The 21505-nt window shown below is 47.8% G+C and overlaps 1 protein-coding gene across 4 annotated transcripts; it reads left to right on the top strand.

Annotated features, from left to right (window-relative positions):
* The first annotated feature begins 177 nt into the window (after positions 1–177).
* Positions 178–20385, top strand: KPNA6 (karyopherin subunit alpha 6). 4 transcript variants are annotated; one of them, XM_086626294.1, is made up of 14 exons: positions 178–263; positions 10362–10588; positions 11248–11343; positions 11638–11737; positions 12039–12133; positions 13198–13329; positions 13544–13632; positions 14641–14740; positions 15739–15902; positions 16755–16833; positions 16962–17087; positions 17677–17804; positions 18289–18467; positions 19477–20385. In XM_086626294.1, the coding sequence occupies exons 1-14, from the start codon at positions 260–262 to the stop codon at positions 19659–19661; spliced, it is 1704 nt and encodes a 567-aa protein (XP_086482420.1). In that variant the 5' UTR covers positions 178–259; the 3' UTR covers positions 19662–20385. The 4 variants fall into 4 exon arrangements, with proteins under 4 accessions (XP_086482420.1, XP_086482422.1, XP_086482423.1 ...); XM_086626296.1 differs by having other exon boundaries at positions 10362–10495; XM_086626297.1 differs by lacking the exon at positions 178–263 and adding an exon at positions 3456–3477.
* The last annotated feature ends 1120 nt before the right edge of the window (positions 20386–21505 follow it).

Below are 21505 nucleotides of genomic sequence, written 5' to 3' on the forward strand. Positions count from 1 at the left end.
GACACGACGGGCGGACACGAGCGGCGGACGCGGCGCCAGCCAGGTCCGCCCCGCCCGTTGGGGGCGCCCGAGCGCCGCGGGCCCCGCGGGAAGGAGCGGCTCCGCCCCGCCCCGCCCCTGCTGCCTGAAGGGGCGCGGCGGCCGTTGCGCGGAGGAGGTTTGTCCCGTTCCGGCCGCCGTTCGCTCCTCTCCCCTCGCCCTCCCTCGGCCGCCATATTGTGGCCGCCGCCGCTCAGGAGCCGCCGCCTGAGGAGCCGCGATGGGTGAGGGCGGGCGCGGTCCCGGTCCCGGTCCCGCCGGCCGAGACGTCCCGGTAGCGGGCGGGAGAGGCGCGGGGAGGGGAGGAGGATCCGCCTTACTGGCCGGGCAGGGCGAGTAGCGCGTCCTGGCGCCGCCCGCGCCCCGCACCGGGGCTCCGGGGCCTCCCGCCCGTCAGCGGCGGCGGGCCGGCCTGGCGGGGCGGGGGGGGGCTGGGCCCGGCCGCCGCCGCTGAGTCATCCCGCCGCGGCACGGCAGGGCCTTCCCCGGAAGGGCGCTCGGAGCGGCGGGGCCGAGGCTCGGGGGGCCCGTGCCCGGGGGGTGTCTCGGGGCAGCGGCCGCGGAGCAGGGTGCCCCGGTGGGGTTGCCGCGGCTGATAGCGGCTCCGGGAGCGGCAGCTCCGTGTTGGGGCCGTGCCGTGCCGGGGCAGGGGGCGGTGGGGGGGGTTTAGTGCCGCGGTGTGCCGGTTCTTGGGCATCGGGGGCAGCTCCTGCCGCGGGCACCGAGGGAAAAGCCTCGAGTGGCGGCGGGAAGGAGCTGCTGTGATGGAGGATTCCTGAAAGTGTCCGTCAGGTCGCTCATCTCCGGTTAATTGGAATTCTGAGGGTTGTGGGAGTTCAGGGCGAGCTCGGGGGGATCCTGCCAAACTGCCGAGGCTCCTCGTAACCCACCGGCGCCTCGGCTGTGGCAGCTGTCCTAAAACCAAACTTCTGCGGCAGCGTCAACGCGAGCTTCCTGAGGCATTCCCTGTGCGGCATGTCGCCGGGGACACCGTGAGAAAAATACGTCTCCTGACACCGCACGAGAGGGGTGTGGTGGAGGACTTTGTGTGTTCATCAGCAATACCTCTAAAAATGCTTAAAATTTCAGAGAGGGAGCAGGCAGCTCTCTCTGTTCGCTACAGATGGATCATAACTGAGCGTTGCCCTTCAAAAGGTGCTTCAATAACAGGAGGGTTTGGGTTTTTTTTGTCACCTTTGATGTAGCCTGAGGTTGAAGTTTCCTACTCAGGGGGAAAAGGTGTCTTTTTCTTGAGACTTCGAGTGGTAAGTGAGGGTTTGAACGGGTGAGGTGAGTGGGAAAGCCAAGCCTGTAGCAGGTGTATTCTCTATAAAGCAGAGTGAGGTTCTTCTGGGAAGTGAGGATTAAGGTCTCATCAATTTTCACCTGCAATATTATCTTTTAACTAGCCTTGCCTTAAAAATGCCCTCTGGGTGGGATGCTGCTGGATCAAAATGATCTCATCAGAAGCTCTCCTGCTGTCTCCAGACCCCTCCTGTGATGTTCCAGGAGAAGTCAGTGGCTGCAAGTCTGTGTATGCCATAGCTGCAGCACCTCCCCGTCCAGAGCAGCTTCTGAAACTTAATTTGTAGCTTGGGATGCATGTAAAATCTTGACTGGCAACTTTGAGTAGAAAAATGTCCTCGGGCTCATTGGTGAGTGTCTGAAAACTGCCTGTGTTATCTGGATCTGAGGACATTCATGCAAAAGGAGCTTCCCATCCTTCCCTACCACTGCTTCCCTGTTTCTTCTTGGGGTTTGAAGCAGGCGTTTTTCTGGCAGCAAGAATTTAATACTCTCCTTATTTGAATTATCCCAATGTAACTTTTTCTTAACTTTTTAAATGAACTAAGACTGAACTTTTTTGTTGTTTTATGTTAATATTGGCAGCGTGACACTGTTACCCCTTCTCGTGTGGTGCAGTTTGGGGGTGCTGCAGCGTTTTGAACTGATTGGGATGTTAAAAGTGCTGGTCAGTTCGGGTTTTGTTTGCTATGCAAATGCCATGTCTAAATGCCTTTGTAGTGCTGTTTAGCCTGTGGAGCAGTGTGTACTGTTTGCTTCTTAACAAAACTTCTGTGGCTGATGGATTTAACCAGTTATTTGGCTGTTTTGCTTTGTTTGCTTGTGCTCAGTAGAGCAAACATGAACTTTGTAAAGGGGAGCTCGATCATTAAAATAGTCTAATAGTGAAAGTACCAATTCCTTCAGTCTTCTAGCTTTAAGCTGTTGTGCTAGTGACATCCAGATAAACTCAAATTTGCTTGGCAAGTCAGAGGATACTGTTTTTCTGGAGCAAAGCACATGTTGGGAAGGATGACTGAGTTGGAATTTTATAGCCCTCTGGCTCGGACTACTTCTGGTGGTTTTTAACCTCCTGTAACTCTCGTGGGTTGAGTTTGAGTTGCCTTAGTTGAAGAATTAATGCCTACTTTAAGAACTGTTACAAAGGACTCTCTGACCTCAGGTGACAGACTGTTATCAGTCCGCTGTTAAGGAAATCTGAATGTGTAAATCGGGGTGAAGAGGCATTAAAGCCCCTAAACCTCAGATTTTTTTGGGGTGAAAAGATCAGGAGGAGGTAAGAGTTGAAAATTGAGAACTGAACTGAGGACTAGGTGGATTCTTTTTACATCATAGCATGGATAGCCTAAAAGGAATCCTAATCTTAGGCTGACCCCGGTGAAGGACACTGTGCTGTGGGACTGTGGATTTTCCCCAAAGAGAAGTTTTGTTTTCCCCTTCCCCCTGCGCAGCCAGCACCATCAGCGAGGCTGTTGCACATTCCAGCGGTGATATCATGTCGCTGGCTCTTGGTAGCCCCACCAGAAAGTCACGAGCCCGTGGTGGCTGCTGCACCAGACAGCCGGATAGCCGCATGGGTGAGCGTTTTCCAGCACAGCATGGATGCATGTGAGGGGCACGGCAGCAGGCTGGGCTGGAGACAGCTTGGGAAGAGGACTGGGAAAACACAGGTTGGAAGGGGTCTTTGGAGGTCATCTGGCTCAGTGTTTGCTCAGAGCTGGGAAGCTCTGAAACGTACCCAGCAGTCACTAATTGGCAGATCAGTGCTGATGGAGTTCATCAAGTGTGTTCCTTTACACTTGCATCATTCTGCTGCCCTTCTCCACTCCAAACACGCAGCTGTCGGCCTTCCTGGCTGGCCAGGCTTTGCCCTAGGTATGTCTTATGCCCAGCAGCAGAGCTGTAATAGATATCTTCTGAGGATTACCTCTGTGAAACTGGGCTTAAAAAAGGCCTTGTCAGATGTGTCAGCGTAACTGGCTCCCTGCTCGATGGCTTCGCTCTGACTCAGCAGCACAAGTCCTGGTTTAGAGTGTGAGTCCCTGCAGTGACTCAGCTTGGAGGCTTTGATCAGCAGCAAATGCTTTTTGTAGGGCAGAGAAACAGGAAGAGCATCAGCTGGAAAGAAGCAAGGTTGGCTTTCTCATCCAGTAGCATTAGGAAGCCGTTATAGTGGTGGTGTGGCAGTAATGACCCTGGGGTTGCCATTTTCTGGCTGAACTGCTGTAGTTTGTTAGCTTTTGTGTAGATGCTCACAGGGTTTGAATGCTCTGCTGAGCCTTCACAGTCCAACTTTCACACTGTGATTCCTTTCTTTTAAGTGGTAAATACCTTCAAGATACAAGGATGAGGGTGGCAACCTGTTCTAGTAATTCTTTGGTTTACATGACAACTGGAGGACTCTTTTCCTTAGCAGGACCAACCATTGCTGACAAAACCTATAGCAGGAGCCAAACTTCTTCCTCGTCCTGAGGGGCTTGCCTTTGCACAAGGAATTAAAAGGTAATGTTCGGTTAAGCTCCATCCCCAAGTTTGACTGTTCCTGTAGCTCTTGTAAGAGGATTTTCATCTCTCAGAACACCTGAAGTCATTCCCAGTATGAATTATTAGCTTAACAAAGCCTTACTTTGGTTTTAACGGACCAATTTTTAATAATAATATGATTCCAAAGATGATAGCATCCAGAAAGTGTTGACATGGAGACTTTTTAATGTTTATGCAGAGATGTGCTATATGAGGTGTGATCTTATAGTGGCTTTAAAATCCCACTTAGGCCTTTTTTCTCTCTGGGAAGACTAAGGAAGAGAAATGGAGAAGTCAATTGGTTTCATGTGGGCTTTTAGTACTGTGAATTTTGAGGATGTAGGCAAACAGTCTTCTAGAAGAAGTTAAAATGTTTTTTTAACTCATTGATGCTTTGCAATCCTGAAGGCGTATCAGTGGTGGGCTTAGGTGTATGTTTAATATGAACCTTCAAGGGCAGCTACTTGCTTCATGCTCCGAAGTGACCTTAGCAGACCACTGCAGCACCTTACTCGTCCCTGGTTAATAGTGAGCAGAGTTACTTGTCTGAAATGGGCCTTGTCTCTCTGGCTCAGGGTGACAGAGATGCATCTGAACTCGTGTTGCTGTTTCAATCTTAGTCCTTGTCTGTAGCTGGTCGGGTGGTGGCTTCATCTGCTCTCACTAAAGAGGAGTTACAGACTTCCCTTGAGCATGTCAGCTTGTAGTAGCTACTCACCTAGCTAAGAAATAAAAGCTAATGCTTCTGACACTCAGTACTTGTTCCCGTTTGGCCTTTCTGCCAGGATCTCCACTTGCTGCTGTTTTCCTCGGGACAGTTGTCCCTCTGAGCCAGGACTAGCAAGTGTTTTGCCTTTTAGTGAGCCTTATATCCCCCTGGTCTGTGAGGTGTCTGAGCAAAGCTTTACACAGCTGTGCACTATTGAAGTAAGTCATCAAACAGGTACAAATGGATTTCAAAATTCATCCTGCAGAGCCAGGGTTACCTGCTGTTACGTGTTCGGCATCTAGAAATGAATCTTTGTGTAATTCAGGCTGATAATCCTTAGATCTATTTAAGATGACATGTTTTCACCGAATTTAATGTCTGATTCGGCATCTCGGGGCTGATAGTTGGCAGATCTGATTGGAGCTGCAGAGCTTGGGTGCTCAATAAAACAACTATTGAGATGCAAATACTGTCGCTTTTTTCGGTGGAGCTGCTGAATAAAGCTCACTAATGCAGGGAGACACTTGGCTGCAAACCCCATGGAGTTAGGAACTGTGTGAGGTCAGGGGTTTCCTGGAGCAGGAGTGATGTTTTGGCCAAGCTTGGTCAGAACACTATTTTAAATGAAGTCAGTCTTGCAAGTCTGAGTTTACCCTTTTTTTGAGTGAACTCTGTGAGGTTTTGGTGTAAATAGCAGATCCTCAAATGTTCTTCATATTTGGAAACAACGTTAAAACTCTTGTAGATTTGTGGAACTGTCTGGTCTGCAGAGATGTTGGAAAAAGATGTGTTGAAAGCACCGCAGACTCATTTTTTTGGCACTCAGTACAAGCTTTTACCTTGGCAGTTTTTAATTCTGCCGTAGGGACGGTGAATAGGACTGAAGGAGTTAAGGGTGATGCATGTTGAGCCCCTTTGTAACCAGTGCTGAGGAGACACAGGTACTCAGAGGGACTTCCAGTAGTTGGTTCTAATTGACCAGGCAAGAAGGAAAAGACAGAGATTGTGCTGTTGTGGGGTAATCCAAGGGATGCTGAACTTGGAGGAGACCAGTTTCTTAGAAAATGAGGCTGTTTCTTGCAGCAGGAGGCTAGGATGGTAGGGATGAGGTATAAACAAGGGCCTGAAACATAAGTAGCTGGGCTGACTTTTGCTGGTTTTGGAAAAGCTGTGCTACCGTTTCCACTGGTGGAGGAGGCGCCTCATTCCAATCCTGTCTTAATTCTTATTGTTTTCCTTTCTTTTCCAATGACATGTTTGTGCTGTGCTGATATTCTGGTAGAACAGGGCAAGCTCCGGCCCTTGCCCAACAGTCCTGCTCCCACACAGGCGTGCTTCTGCCGCTGGGCAGGCAGGGTTGAGCTTAGCCTGTTGCCTGAGCAGTTCTGGAGGTGCAAACGTGGATTTGTGCCTGTTGTGATGGGATAATGCTGTGCCCATGGTGCCCAGCCTTACCACCCAGCTACCTGCATGTCCCTCTCGCAGTGCCACGTACCGAGATGTTTGGAGGAGTTGCAGGAAGCCTCGCCTCTTCCTTGAGCAAGCTGTTAGATTGGCTCACAGCCCCATGCCCCAGGTACCTGCAGCTGTTTCCCATCATGTGAATGGGTACCTGTACCTGTCATGCCAAGAGGCTGGCCAGGAGGCTGCTTCTGGGGAGAGATAAGTGGTGGGCAGGCTGCGGGCACTGCCAGGATGGTTTATCTGTGGTGCAGTCTGTTTGGTGTGCTCTCAGGAAAAAGGGGTACCCGCAGCAGCTGCAGGCTGCACACATTGCTCTGGCTGAGCTGCTGTGCCCTAGAAGGAAAAAGCCTTGTTGCCCAAGTTCCTTGGAGTGCTGCAGGTGAGCTCGGAGCCCCGGAGTTCTGGCTGGAACAACAGCAGAACAATTTTGTAATTCCAGGGTGTGAGCTGATACTATCTTTGTTTAAGGCAGGGCTTAGCTGGTTCTTACAGAAGAAAAACCTTTCCTAGGAGAGGTGGGTGCAGTGCAAGGTGCTGCCCTAGTGGGACAGCATTTTTGTAGAGGTGAAGGTGGCTGCCTAAATGCAGCAGCTAAAACTTTAGAGCAGGTAAAGAAACTCGTTCTAGCGAACTTTTGATTGCCACTGTACAGTTGAGAGCTTTTCTGTAAAAGTGGAACTTCTCAGAGCAACAGTGTTAGGATGCAAAATGAAAATCTGTGGCTTGGGTAGCTTCTATGCATCACTCATCTACGAGCAGATGATGGCTTTCTTTCCCTAATCTGACAGTCCAGGTTACTCCAGTACTCTGATTTAGTGGAATTATGTCATGGGTGTTCACACTGATAGAATTTGGATTGATAGTTAACGCTGCTGAAGCCCAGTTTGCAGAGACACTGGATTAGCGAGATGTTTTGCACTGAAACACTGCAAGTGAAGAGTTTGTACGTGCCTGGCATCCTGCTGTCTGTTTTGTTCCGTGTGTTTGGGCTTGCTGCAGTCCGTGGTGCCTCCAGCATCTGCTGAGCTCACCGTGAAGGCATAATTCTGCATTTGTGACATTCATCCATTGCCATGGAAATGGGGTGCAATGTAACAAATTAGCGTTCTGGGTTATTAAAGTATTGACAGAGGTGATGGCAATGGAAGTCATCTGAAGAGAGAAACGTGAGAAAATGAAGTACCCCAGTTGCACAGTGCTGGGCTGTTACACAGCCGGCCTGGGAAATCCCTTTCCAGGGGCTGTTTGTGTCCTCGGGGTTTCCGTGTGGCATAACGGTGTTCGTGGTGCTCTACAGCGTGTCCGAGTGGCTCCGGCTGTGTCCCGGACTCCCGGAGCAGGGTCCCGGGGGTGCGCAGCCCAGTGGGGTTGTGCCAGTTTGGAGGCAGCTGAACTGTCGTGTGTCACTTCGCTATTTGTGTGACTAACTGGCTGTAATCCTGCGTGTGGTGCCAAGTCACTTAAGCACTTCCTCCTCTTCCCTTTCTTAAAAATTACCTTTTAATTGGAGACTTAGCTTTCCAAGGGGAGGTAACAAATCTGTCTGTGCTAGGGATTCTGTTGTAATCGTCACAATTCACATTCTGACAACTCTTACTTTTGTGGGGCTGTATCAGCCCTTAGTGTTGGGGTAACAATATGGATACACTGACAATCAAAGTGGTAGTCAAATACATTTCCTGAATTAAAATCTATATGTGGATGACACCTTGCTACTGTAAGATCAGATATAAACCCCTAAAGCCTGTAGATTTTTTTTTAAGTCGTCTTATCTTCTGAATTAGCTCCTTTTTAGTTAAAAATAATAAATTCTTCCTTCCAATCTTGGCATACAGCGCTGCTGGGAAGAGGGATGGACAAGCGGGAGCAGTTGCATAGTTCCTGTGATCTTCAGTCCCTGCTTTTCTTTGCCATGTAAATGTTTGTTCAGAATGAGGAAAGTGCTGTCAAACTCCTTTAGAAACAGGCCAGCTGTTCCTCCAGAGCTCTGACTTGTGAGAAGTGAACGCAGGAGAAAAAGAATGGTTTGATACAGGCTTCACTGCGAGGCTGTCACAAGGTATGGTCCAGCTGCCATGGTTGGTGCTGTAAGTGAGTTTCTTGCCTTGGTTTTATGGAGAACAAGCCTTATAAAATGGGATTCTTGGAAAAGGGACTAAAGGTAGACTTAGAATCATAGACTGGTTTGGATTGGGACGGACCTCACAGATCATCCAGTTCCACCCCCCCTGCCATGGGCAGGGACACCCTCCACTACACCAGGTTGCTCAAAGCCTCATCCAACCTGGCCTTGAACGCTTCCAGGCATGGGGCAGCCACAGCTTCTCCGGGCAACCTGGTCCAGTGCCTCACCACCCTCAGAGTGAAAAATTTCTTCCATATATCTAATCTAAATCTAAGTTCAAAGCCATCGCCCTGTGTCCTATCACTACACATCCTTGTAAAAAGTCCCTTCTGTAACTTCTGTAAGGCTCGAGATCTTAAAAACCCTACTGCAATTTGAACACTCCAACCCTCCCATCAGTTCTGAGGCTGCATGACTCTCTTGGTGGTGCTCAGTGGGACGTAGTCCCTTTTTCTTAAAAATTCTGGCCACTCACCCTGCCCTAAGCAAGCTACTGAGAAAGGCTTTCCAACCTGGCACTGGAATATCCCAAGGATGAGTTGTGGTTGGTGGCTTTCTTAGCTTCAGAGGAGCCATAGACTTGCACCTTGTCGTGCTGTACCTCCTCAAGCCTGGTGGTGTTTCTGGGTGCAGCTGGAGGCTGCTGAATTTCAAAACTGTCCGACAGCTCTGGGCAGCGTGGAGTCAGGGCTGTTTGCCAGGGACGTGCATCTCTGTTACGGTGTAAATGACCAGAGGAACTTGGGGATTGGTATTTTTTTCTTTATCTATTAATTTTCAGAATAATGTCCTCTTGAATTTTTTTTTTTTGCTAGGGAAGAGAATGCCCTTCTAGAAAAGCAGATGCTGTGAAACAGAGTGACTTTTTCACAGTGCTTGGTGTCTTTTTAGCTATTTTTGGTGAAATCGCAGAACTGGAAGTATTTTGTTTACTCTCCTGTTAAAATATGAATTCTTCCAGTTGTTTCCTCTTTCCATAGCAATGAAATGTTGGATGTTTGTGCATTGTGTATGTCTTGGCTTGGCTGTGGGCTGTTGTAGGAGGAGGGCAGTAAGGTCTGAAGCTTCTCCAGCTGATCTTGGAAGGGCTCCAGGATGGCTGGAGGCAGTTGATAAGTCAGACAAACTTTCTGTAAGGAATGTGGCTGAGAAGTGCTTAAAGCTTGAAAGAGGAGGGCTGAGGAGATAGTGCTGCAAACTTTCACAGGACACTTCTTCCACCTGCCCTTAGCAGTTGGAAGAAAACAAAGATATGGGTGTCCAGTAGACTTCTGGAGAAGAGTAAGTAGGTCTCAGGCTTAGTCAGCGCTCTGATGCTGTGTATCATGATTGCTTCCTTCCTGTCCTGAGGAAGGCACAGATGTTAAGTAGGTAATCTGTGTTGTAAATGGGAGAAAGGGAAAGTTTGGAAGGGTGCACAAAAAGAGCTGACATGGTCAAAGCGGTGTACTAGAGCCAAGGGATTGGTGTCCTCCTGTTCTTGGGTTACTGCTTGGCCCTGGTTGCCTTGAGCTGTGCCAAACAGTGGAGTGTCACTTCCCTGACTAGGAGGCAGATACACAAGTATTCAAGTCTGAAGTGCTGCATTAGTCAGATGTGAAACAGCAAAATAAATAGGTCAGGTACTGAGTGCTTGCAGTAACCTGGTGGGGCAAACGTGGCCTGTAGGTCACATACAACTCTGGTTTTTGCAAGGTTTGTTGTTGGGAAATAAGACCTCAGTTTGCCATGAGTTCTGTTGGGTTTTTGGCGTGCGTACCTCCCAATCTGGGAGGAAAAAATTATCAAGGTGTGATTTTATGCCGTGATGATACCAGGGAAATAGTTCCTGCTGAAAACCAAAGTAGAATTGAGTTGTACACCTCCTGAGGACAGCGAAGGTGTTTGAGTAGAAGCCTTTCATATGGGTAATGTGCTTGATACTGTGAAGCTGGGTCCAGTTCCTTTCAGAACAGTAAATCTACTCATGCTTCCGAGCAACTTTGCAGCACTCTTGCCATGACAGCATATCACAGGAACTAAGATTAGGATCACGTTCTAGCTCGAAGCTTCTACTCCAGTGTTGGAGATCAGCTCTTGCAAATAATCTTTAATCTGGCTCTTCCAAGTGCACAGACTTCCTTGTCAGAAAGGACACGTGGGTAAAGGAGCAGAGAATGACAAGAAGTCTGAGGCAGATGTTTTTTCTCTTGACAGAAACCATGGCGAGTCCTGCAAAGGATAACTATCGAATGAAGAGTTACAAGAACAAAGCCCTAAATCCCGAGGAAATGCGTCGGAGAAGAGAAGAGGAAGGAATTCAGCTGCGCAAACAGAAACGAGAGCAACAGGTAACTGTCAGCTTGACTAGCTTGTGTACAGCCTTAACACAACCGAGATTGTGCTGCTGCCAAACTGGAATCTTCAAGGATCTGTGCATTAAGGTTCGTTGGCAGTCCTCTTATTTTTCTTATTCTAACTGAGATCTCGCCTTTCTCTTTTTGCTTTGTACCTAATACTGAGTGTAGCTCACATCAAGAGCTCTCCAGGCACTTCCTCCATGAGGTACTGGAGGTTTTTGTTTACAGATCCTTGTTTCTAAAGGTGTTTTTGAGTTTTTTATTAATTAGTGAATGGGGTTATTTCCTCGAGAAGCAAGAAGAGCAAGTGAAAGTATGGGCTGCACATATTTCTTAATTCTGAGCTGGCTTTTTTTGGCTTGGAGGTCTATGAGAGTGAGAGGTGATTCCCAGGTGATGTATGTGGCTTACACTAAATATTTGCTCTATTAGTGTGTCATGTGCACGTTGCCTTCTCCTGAGATTCCCGAACTTGTTAGGCTGAATTCCACACTTGCCTGTTCCAGTGTCTCAGTGACTTGAGCATTTGCATATCTGAAGGCAAGACTTAGCATGTTTTATTGTTGAGGTTTGTATGCCAAACTAGTCTGCAGAGTGCAGAGCTGTTATTAATGACTGCTTTTCTCTTCAGGTTGTGTTTCGTCTAGCTGACAGTATCTTGTTTGAGGAACAAGAACGTCTAGTTATGAAAACTGTTCATCATTGCTTTCTAACAATGCCTCCTGTGTTTTGTTCCCCACCAGCTCTTCAAAAGAAGAAATGTGGAGCTGATCAATGAAGATGCCTCCATGTTTGATAGTCTCCTTGTGGATTCCTACGTTAGTTCCACAACATGCGGGGTAAGGTGCCTTTCCTTGTTGCAATTGTGCCTTCGGATAGGTTTGATGCTGTGGACTGCCTAGAACTCACAAGCCTCAATGTTTTTGTTTTCTCACTTGTGAAAATGTTACGAGTGTTACTACAGTGAACTAGAAAAGTCTGCCAGGAAGTAAATAGTGTGCTGTAATCTCAAATTGTGAATCTTTGGATTGCTAGCGAAGCACAAAGTCATGGCAGGCTGTCATGACTGTGATGCCTTAAATAATCTTAGTGTGAAATGGAACAATTATTCTGTCTCCTTTGCACCTTTTCAGGAGGGAGTGATCACAAGAGAGATGGTAGAGATGCTTTTCTCAGATGACCCTGACCTACAGCTAGCAACCACTCAGAAATTCAGGAAGCTACTCTCCAAAGGTAAAAATAACTCATCCCTGCTGTAGCATCTGACACAGCCTTTCTTCTGCAAGCGTTTGTGCATGTGTATTGCTGTGCAGAAGCTTAGCAGCTTTGAGGTGGGGGGGGGAGGGGGAAGTAAGTTATAATCTAGAAACTTGATAATCTGATATATTGCTCATGATTTACGGTCGTGTGACGTACACATAAGGTGATTACCCAGTTCAGAACCGCTTGAGATGATTCAATTCAGTAATAGTTGATGCTTGTTATTCCCTGTGTTAGACCAATATACTGTTTTGACATTGTCTTGCTATTTCAGAGCCAAATCCTCCAATAGATGAAGTGATAAACACTCAGGGAGTGGTGGACAGATTTGTTGAATTCCTGAAAAGAAGTGAAAATTGCACGCTACAGGTAAAGGAGACTGTGTTATGAATTCTGTGTGGCAGGTGGCTGTTAACCTTCACAGCTTAGGAAGTTGAACCCACGGGTGTGTCCTGGTTTCAGCTGGGACAGAATGGAAAAGGAAAGGGGAAAAGTGATGTCTTGAACCCAAAAGGTGCATGTTGTATGATGTATAGGAGAAGAAAAAGGCAGCCTGTAATGCTTAGGCAAAAAAAAAAAAAATTTCTAAATTAAATTATTGGAAGAATACTGGCAGAAATAAGGTAGTCTGTTTCTGCTGAGAAGCTAGTGGAGCCACGGAATAAATGTGTAGGAAAAACCTGCATTATTGGAGGCTTTTAAGTACAGGCTAAGAGTCTGATAGAAATGGCTTAGGTAGTGCAGATCCTGCCGTGGGGCAGAGGGATGGACTAGGTGGCTTCTTGAGATTCCTTCCAGCTTGGTAATAACTACAGTTACTTTGTAGGGATTGAAGACACTTCCATACATGGAATTGGATCTGAGCTGATGACTGCCTTCATCTTTCTTCCTGCCCTCTGGCCCAAGGCCAGGTATCATAGGGGCTTACTTTCAGGAAGAACTGACTGAAAAACTTTTTTTTTAAACCAAAGAACCAGTGGCAAAAGCAGGGAACTTGCTGCTCATCTTCACCTGAACTCAAGGCCTCTTTGTGGTGTTAGCCAGACAAGAGGGTGGGCTAGAACTGGCTAGTCTGCACTAGATGAAGAAAACTTTGCACCCCATGTGTTTATGCACTGTGTCTTTGCTTTTCTTGCTGGAAAATGGTGGTATAGGTGAATGGATGTGGTGTGACTGACAGTGATGTCTTCACTTCTTAATCCTTTAAGAAGCTGTAGCCTCTGGGAAGGCGTTTAGCAGACGTGGTGGTTTTATTGCTCAAGAAAATCAAATCCTTTCCTTTGAGTATTGAGGTGTTCTGCTGTGATATGCTTGCTTTCTCTCACAACCTTTTTAGTAGAAGCTGAAAGGGTTATAGCCAAAATGTAATGGCAAATATTTTGCTTAATAGGACTATTTTATTCATACTTTTGTCATTTATTTGCTTGTTTCAGTTCGAGGCGGCGTGGGCACTGACGAATATCGCATCAGGAACTTCCCAACAAACAAAAATAGTAATTGAGGCTGGGGCAGTTCCTATATTTATAGAGCTGTTAAACTCTGACTTTGAGGATGTTCAAGAACAGGTAAGGCTCACCTCTTTCTTTGGGGTTAGGGAGAGAACCACAGTGCATTGCACGTGATTAAAATGCAGTGTTTAAAATGAGTGACTGGTGTCTAACAAAAATTGAAGTATTGTTTGCCTGGAATTACGAGGAAAATGCTTTCTTAGCACACTATTCTTTTCTTCCTCTGTTCAGAAACTGTGTGAATGCTAAAACTGTTGCTGTTTCCTTTCAGGCTGTCTGGGCATTGGGGAACATTGCTGGAGACAGCTCTGTGTGTAGAGATTATGTCCTTAACTGCGCTATTCTTCCTCCCTTATTAATGTGAGTAGCCATGAACACTTGCCAGTGCAGTTCTTGAAGTCCCATTGTCCTGCAGCAGAGCAGTATTTGAGCTGGGTGAATAGATTCCCTAGCAAAGTGTGCTGATGTTCACTGAGAACCAAACCATTTCTACCAGATAAACTGGCAGTTCAGACAAGTATCTGATAAATAGTGTGGGACTTGGTAGATAACATGCCTTCTCACAAACCTTTACACTGCTCTGAATCTGAAGTGGGTGCTGTTGCAGCGTGGGTGTGTTTCTGAAGTCACTGTTTCACTGTGTGTCCCTCCAGATCCCTGTTCTTTGTGCTTATGCTGTGGATTTCAGGGGCTTGTCTGAGTGGGCTCCTCTGGGACTGAGGAAAGGGAGCAGGTCTCTGCACACCACCTTGCCTCTGCAGCTCTTGTGGTGCACGCCCGCCGTAGCCAGCAGATGTGTCTGTCAGGCCTGTGCTCTCCAGGACTGTTCACAGCTCGGGAAATAATTAATCTTCACTTTATCCTGTCCCTGGCAAACTGGTGCTTTGTCACAAATGACTTGGCTTGTTACACTGCTGCTTCTGTCAGTCGCCTGCCAGCAGCGATTGCTGACCGAAGCCCGAAGCCCACAAGACTCGCTGTCCTCGTTAGAGTTGAGACAGCAGTTTGTGTCAGTTGGCTTCTAGTGAGGAGCATCTGACCTCAGATAGGGGTGTGAGTGTCTGCCTGGGCTAAATTTGAACTTGGAACCGCGTTCGACTAACGTACCCTTCCTTCTGCAACTTGTCTGACGTGGGACTTGCCTTCCCAACTCACGACACTTTATGTTGTTAGGAATAATAGCTACTTATCCTAAAAAGTAGTTGCATGTCACGTGTTGCTTATTGAGAAGCTCAAGTGACAAGCAGCATGGCTACAGTAAGTGGAATAGTGGTTTAACTTTTTAAAAATCATACTAGTTTTCCTTCTTTTGATTCCCTTGCTGGTTTCCACATCAAGCATTATAATTCATGGTAATTGTCTCTTTAGGCTCCTTACGAAGTCCACCAGGTTGACAATGACACGAAATGCTGTCTGGGCCTTGTCAAACTTGTGCAGAGGAAAGAGTCCGCCACCTGAGTTTGATAAGGTGAGAATAAACGCCCTGTTGGCAGACAGGTGATGGGGAGACACCCAGTCAAGATGTTAGTCTAAATTATTTTTGGCTGTCAGACTTCTGTAAGTCATTCTGGGAGGGAACAGGGTGAGGTTGTTCCTGCTGAGGTCGATGCTACTGTTCAGCAGATGTCTGGGTGCCTGTTTAATTTTGTGCCAAGCTTTCTGCTCGACTCTATGGGCAGCCTCTCAGCTGCACCCCTCAAGTCAGGGGCAAGCCCAGGCTTCCCTGCAGGGTATCATGCACTGGGCTTCTCTGAACCCTGTTTTGAACTTTGGAAGTTTAAGTCTTTGCTCAAATTGTGACTAAAAACTTGATTGAGACCTCTCTAAATGCTGCAGGACTGCTGTGTCTTTGAGAGCGGTGGAAGCTTTCCTCTTTCCCTCTCCTGGTGTGCTGCTGGCACTACCAAAAGGTGCTGCTGGCCTTTCAGGTGTCTCCTTTGGTAGAACAAAAATGTTTTAAGATGGATGTGTTTCACTTTTTTAAATGAAAGCTTATGTGTCAAAGCTGGGAAGCCTGTGGGTGAGGGATGAAATCTGACTCGAGTGTAAATATAATAACACTTAAATGATTGAAGTACTCAGAGGTGCAATGGTTCATGGTTGCTGCTCTGAATACTGAGCTATTTAGGGTTATTAAGAGTAAGAAATGGAACAGTGCTCTTACGTAAGAAATGTAAGGAGCTTCCAAACGTTGGCATGTGCAGTAGCACTTATCTCAGGAGTCTAGGCTTGCTCCAAGAGGAAGGGATGTCATTTTAGTTTAGCAATAAAGCTCTTGAGGTACCTTCAGACACTGTGATGATGAGATACGTGAACCAGCAAGGAAGCTGCTGACTTTGGGGAAGGAAACTGAGGACGTTCGAGACTTATCTTGCCAGTCAGCATAGCCACACGATGTTTGCATGTGAATGTGGTGGTCCCCGACAGAACGTGACTAACCTCCTGGGGTGGGGGCTGTTGTTGTAGGTGTCTCCCTGCCTGCCAGTGTTGTCCCGATTATTATTCAACAGTGACTCTGACTTGCTGGCAGACGCATGTTGGGCTCTTTCCTACTTATCAGATGGCCCCAATGAGAAAATTCAAGCAGTTATTGACTCGGGAGTGTGTCGGCGACTGGTGGAGCTGTTAATGTAAGTATCTGGTCTCGCTGCTTCAGCCCAGTGAGACTGGGAAGCGCGTGACAGCATGAGTTCCTATCAAAACCTCTCAGAGCACCCTTCCCACCTCTTGTGGGCGCAGGACCCAGTGATGGGTGTGCCTGAGCTGACTTTGGAGCAGTTATGCAGGAGGGTCTGAAGCAAGTGGAGAGCTGCTGTTTACTGGCTTTCCTTTCTGAGGGAAGCTGGGTGTTTTCTGGTGCTGGAATGCTAGTTAATAACATGTGCTGGGAAGAACTTCCTAAAGAGTGGTCGGACTGATGCGTCTGTGAAAGGAGAGAGGTCTGCAGAGTGTCTTGTGCTCTCAAACTTCAAATATGCTTGGGGAAGCCTAGTTACTAGGCAAATCAAAGATGGCAAGGATACTGTCTAGCAAAAGTCAGCTTGGCTTTTTCTCTGATACCTATGTGGAAACTTGGATAAAAATGTTTGCTGTTTGCAGTTTGAGTGGGCCTCTTCCCTTTAATCTTCAGAATTGGTAGAACTGCAAGATACTTGCTTCCAAAATTATCCTGAAAAACTCATTGGGTGTTCTCATTGGGTGAACAATAGCTTTGTTCAGGAAAGTGATGTAAAAGGTGAGATCTGTAATTAAGCTGAAGATGGAGTAAAGATGTTAAGGATGAAAACTGTCTGTATTGCAAGTTTGTCTTCACTCCCTGCTTATCCAGTGGCAATATGGTCAGCTTATTGTATGTTCCTATATGCTAGGAGATGGGATTACAAATAAATAATGCAGAGGAGATGCCGGGGAGAATCTTCTGAATATCCAGGTGTGTGTGATCTGATAGATTTGGGTTTGTCCTTGCACCATCTTTCCTGCAGGCACAATGACTACAAAGTGGCCTCCCCAGCTTTGCGAGCAGTTGGCAACATCGTGACAGGAGATGACATCCAGACCCAGGTGAGAGGAAGCTACTGTCCTGCAGGGAAGTGCAGTGCCCAAATAGCATGTTCACTGTGTGAAAAGTGAAAGTATTTAGCTCTGTACCTCATACTGGTGATCTCACTTCTGCTTTTTTTTTTCAAAAGGTGATTCTGAACTGTTCAGCCTTGCCCTGTCTCCTTCATTTATTAAGTAGTCCCAAGGAGTCAATCAGGAAAGAAGCCTGCTGGACTATATCTAACATCACAGCAGGAAACAGAGCACAAATACAGGTACAGTCTTCTCCAGCTCATCCGTAATGATCCTGGATTCCAAACTCAGCATTAAGGATTTTCGATTTTCTTATCTGACACTTAGAGGCTGGTTTTGTTCACATCTTTTCTTCTGCAGTAATTTGCAAATTTGCAGCTCCCAGCCATCTGCCAAACGAGCTAAAAAAAGCTTGCTAATTGTACCAACAAAGACTGGACTGAAATGGGTCCCACAGGCTGGATCCTTGGAATAAGAGGAGATACAGCCCCTGTTTCTCCATGCTCAATTAGAGATACCCCTTTGAGAAGCTGGAGCTTGTGGAGTTTGAATTATCCTTTTAATGACCTACATCCAAAGGCAGATGAGTGATGAAAGCATTCCTACAGTATTGCTGCAATAATAGGGATTGTCTGCTGTGCTAGTTCTGGAATTGAATATCCTGCGTTAGTAGGACTTGGCTGAGGAATAAAATGGAGGAATCACTGAAGGGTACAGCTTGGAGAGTTCTTTTGCATTGGAAAATGGAGGCAGAGGTTTTTTTCAGGTACTTAACAGCCTTGTAGAAACTGCTGTGCCAATTCAAACACTTCTCTCTCTCTCTCTCTCCAGGCAGTCATAGATGCAAACATTTTTCCGGTACTGATAGAAATCTTGCAGAAAGCAGAATTCCGCACGAGGAAGGAGGCAGCTTGGGCTATTACAAATGCAACGTCAGGAGGAACTCCAGAACAGATCAGGTACTCCCTGTGGCTCCTCTCAGGGGAGGTGGATGGTAGCTTGGTCTTAAGGGCACTGCAGGACAAGTAGGGGGTGACTTGGAGAACCTCCGAGGGAATACCTGAGACACGGGCAGAGCTACAGCTGGATCATAGAGTGGGCTGTAAACTGTAGCTTCCTTCTGAATAAGGATAAGCTAGTCCAAAGTATTCCCCTCTTCCCCTTTGGATAACCAGGCTAAAAGTCCAAACTTGACAGGTTAAATTCCAGAGTGGACTTAATTTGAGTAGCATCTGGATTTCAAAGGGAGTTAGCAGCTTTCTTAGAAGAGGGAGTGTGTATACAAATGCAAATAAGTGGATAAAATTCACCATGTAGAACAGCAAAAATACATTTAATGTTTTTGTGGTTTTGTTTGACTCATTTCCCTTGCCCTTTCTAACTGAGAACGGTGATGTTTGCTGGATCCTGACCAAGTGCGTGTTGGTGGTGCTCTCTCTTCAGGTACTTGGTGAACTTGGGATGCATCAAGCCTCTTTGTGACCTGCTAACTGTCATGGACTCCAAGATCGTCCAGGTGGCGTTGAATGGCCTGGAGAACATCCTGAGGCTTGGAGAGCAGGAAGCCAACCAGAGTGGGACAGGCATCAACCCCTACTGTAGCCTGATCGAGGAGGCCTATGGTAGGTTGTGGCTGGTGGCCTCTGCTATTGGCTTTGAACACCACAGGGTGTACTGAAAGGTGGCTGCTGGTGGTGTTGGTTGCTCTTCTGCTACGTTAAAGGGATTTAGTGTACCCCCAACTCGCCAACGTTTGTTCTGATTGTCTTTTTAGACTCTTAGACGGGGCATAGGACAAAATACTAGAAGTAAAAACTATCGTACTTCTGATCCAAGCTTCCTGGACCTGGAGGCCAAGCTGATGATTGTGGCTTGCGCCAGTTGGGAGTATTAATCAGAAATAAGCTGAGCTAGGTAAAAAGTGAGACTTCTGGGTCTAAGATTGCTCTGACTGTGCCCAGTATACACTGCAGATGTGTAGTGGAAACCCAGGGAGACTTAGCTTTTCCCTGGAGTGACTTAATTTGGTGGTTTTTTTGTCCTGTTCTTAATGCTTTGAGGAGCAGTTCCTATTTTGGTCTGAAGCTCCCTGCGTACTGCCAGTGTCTGATTTGCCCTCTCACTGACTTGTGACATTGTGTGTCCTGATTCTCCCAGTAAGATTAACTCTTGAAATTCTTGAGAGTATATTGTGCCTGGATGCCTTCTACTCAGCAGTGGATTTAATGAGGACAGCTAAAGCTGTTGCTGCCCTTCTGCTGGAGGCTACTGGGACAGCCCCTGCTTCCTTCGCCTCCCTACCCCCCTGCAACTACCACACTGTTCATAGCCAGTTTTAATTTCACTGAAATCTGGTTTAGGCTCCAGCAGAGAGCTGGGAGTGCATCTGCATTAGCTGTGTCAGCTAAACCTGCTTTTGAAAAGATGTTAATGCTGCCTGATGCGGATGAAATCCACAAGCAGCTCTGGAATAGTTTAGCTTTAGATGTCAGCGCTGCTCACAAAATGCAAATCGAACACAGGCATAGGTCTTGCAGTGAATAGGGGCATGGGTGATGGATGTGGGACAGTGTAAATGTCAGGATCTTCTTGTTTCATCATGTTCCACTTTTTTTTTTTTTCCCTTCCAAGGTTTGGATAAGATAGAGTTCCTACAGAGCCATGAGAACCAAGAGATCTACCAGAAGGCCTTTGACTTGATTGAGCACTACTTTGGAGTAGAGGATGACTCAGCTCTAGCTCCCCAGGTAGATGAGAACCAGCAGCAATTCATCTTCCAGCAGCCTGAAGCTCCCATGGAAGGTTTCCAGCTATAATGTGCCTGGGGGAAAAAGAACACCACAAACTTGCTGGAAAGCAACTGGGAGCAGCTGATCGTCCCATCTCCTCCTTGCAAATGGAAGGCTAAACACCCACTCCACCTGTTAGGAAACAATTCTTCCTTCAAACAACTAGCAACAGTGCTTTGTCCTCATGGAGAGAAGGGGCTGTTCTTACCCTTTTTTCTTTTTGCTGCTGCATACATGTCTTTTAAAGCAGGCACCTGGGTGGAGGAAGGACACTGAGGTAACAGATTGCACCTCTTGGTTTTTGGTTTTGTTTTTTTCCTTTGTGGTGATCTCTCCCAAATGTCACTTCTTACCTCGGGTACTTAATTGAGATTTCAGCATTGGGTTGGGTGAGAACACAAATAGAAGGTAAGCATTCTGACAACAATAATTCTGGAAACCTGGCTTGATCTATTTAATTTTTTTGCACATGTTACTCTTTATTAAAGACTCTAATTTGCCATGAGCAAATTTTAGCCCTGGCCTTTCTACAACCCTCCTTTGGCGGACAGTCCTGTTGAACCTGGGCCAAGTTCCCCTAAAATATACTGTAAATGGACAGAAATGGGAAGTTCTCCCACTCCTGGGAAGATTTTTCTGGGGTGAAGGCTTCTTCCCTTTGTCTAGATTTTTTTGTTGTTGTTGATTTTGAAGAACTGCAAGTGGTATTTACAAGGAGAGGAGAAAAAAAAAAAGGCAACAAGACCCCAAAGATGGTCGGGATGCTTGGGTGGTTTTTGAAGCAGGAAGCACAGCTGCTGTTGCACAGGTTTCGCATTGCTACTGACCGAAGTCATGGAACTGTTGAAATGGTGAAAACCCATCTTCATCTTTACATGAAATATTTTTTTTTTTTCCATGAGAACATGCTTTGAGTTGTGGGTTTTTTTTCTGCCTTGGGCTGGGGTGGATCACGCTGTGGGTTGGAGGAAGAGGACGGTGTTGTGTGCAGTGTTCACGCGGTAGCAACACGCCCGAGTTCCCAGTTCGCCTGCTCACAGTCGGATCTTGTACATTTTGCTTCCAAAAGAAGAGAAAAGTCAAATCTCTGTATTTTTTATATTATATATAGGTGGATATTTGTCTAATTGGGCTTCAGAGAAAAATATATATGAAATTCCTGTACTGTATGTAAATAGAGCGCTGTGAGGCAGGCGCGCCTGGGAACGACGGCCCCGCTGCGGCTCCTCCGCCCGGGCGCGCCGTGACCGCGACCCTGGCGCCGTGCGACACCTCCGCCCCGCCGCGGCGAGTCCTTTCTTGTGGAACGAATAAACTCCGTCTGTGCAGTGGCGGCGCTGTCTCTGCGAGCGGGCGCGTTCGCGGGGGCCGGGGAGGCGGGCGGCGGGCGGGGCCTGCGGCGCCTCAGGCGCGGCCGCGCTCGGCGGGAACACGGGACGGGAGCGGGCGGTGGCGCGGGGCACGCTGGGGGCTGTAGTTCGCGGCGCGGGGCACGCTGGGGGCTGTAGTTCGCGGCGCGGGGGAAGCTGGGGGCTGTGTTTCGCGGCGCGGGGCACGCTGGGGGCTGTAGTTCGCGGCGCGGGGCACGCTGGGGGCTGTGTTTCGCGGCGCGAGGCACGCTGGGGGCTGTAGTTCGCGGCGCGGGGCACGCTGGGAGCTGTAGTTCGCGGCGCGGGGCACGCTGGGAGCTGTAGTGCAGAGCGCAGCGCGCCGCCGCTGCCTCTTCTCCCCGGTCTTTCCCGGCAAGCCCCGCGGCGGCCGGTCGCTGATTGGACGGCGGCGTGGCGCATGCGCGCTGCGCGCCCGCTGGGAGGCCCGGGCCGGAGCCGCTGCCCGCAGCGCGGGGGCCGGCGGGAGCGGGCGGGGCGCCG

Source organism: Tauraco erythrolophus, chromosome 24 (assembly GCF_009769465.1).
Source record: "Tauraco erythrolophus isolate bTauEry1 chromosome 24, bTauEry1.pri, whole genome shotgun sequence".
NCBI lineage: Eukaryota > Metazoa > Chordata > Aves > Musophagiformes > Musophagidae > Tauraco > Tauraco erythrolophus.

Excerpts from the sequence above, each read along its gene's own strand:
- KPNA6 (XM_086626294.1), top strand. Across the intron at positions 17,805-18,288 it reads GGAACTCCAGAACAGATCAG|GTACTTGGTGAACTTGGGAT; the intron begins GTACTCCCTGTG and ends CTCTCTCTTCAG. Across the intron at positions 18,468-19,476 it reads CCTGATCGAGGAGGCCTATG|GTTTGGATAAGATAGAGTTC; the intron begins GTAGGTTGTGGC and ends TTCCCTTCCAAG.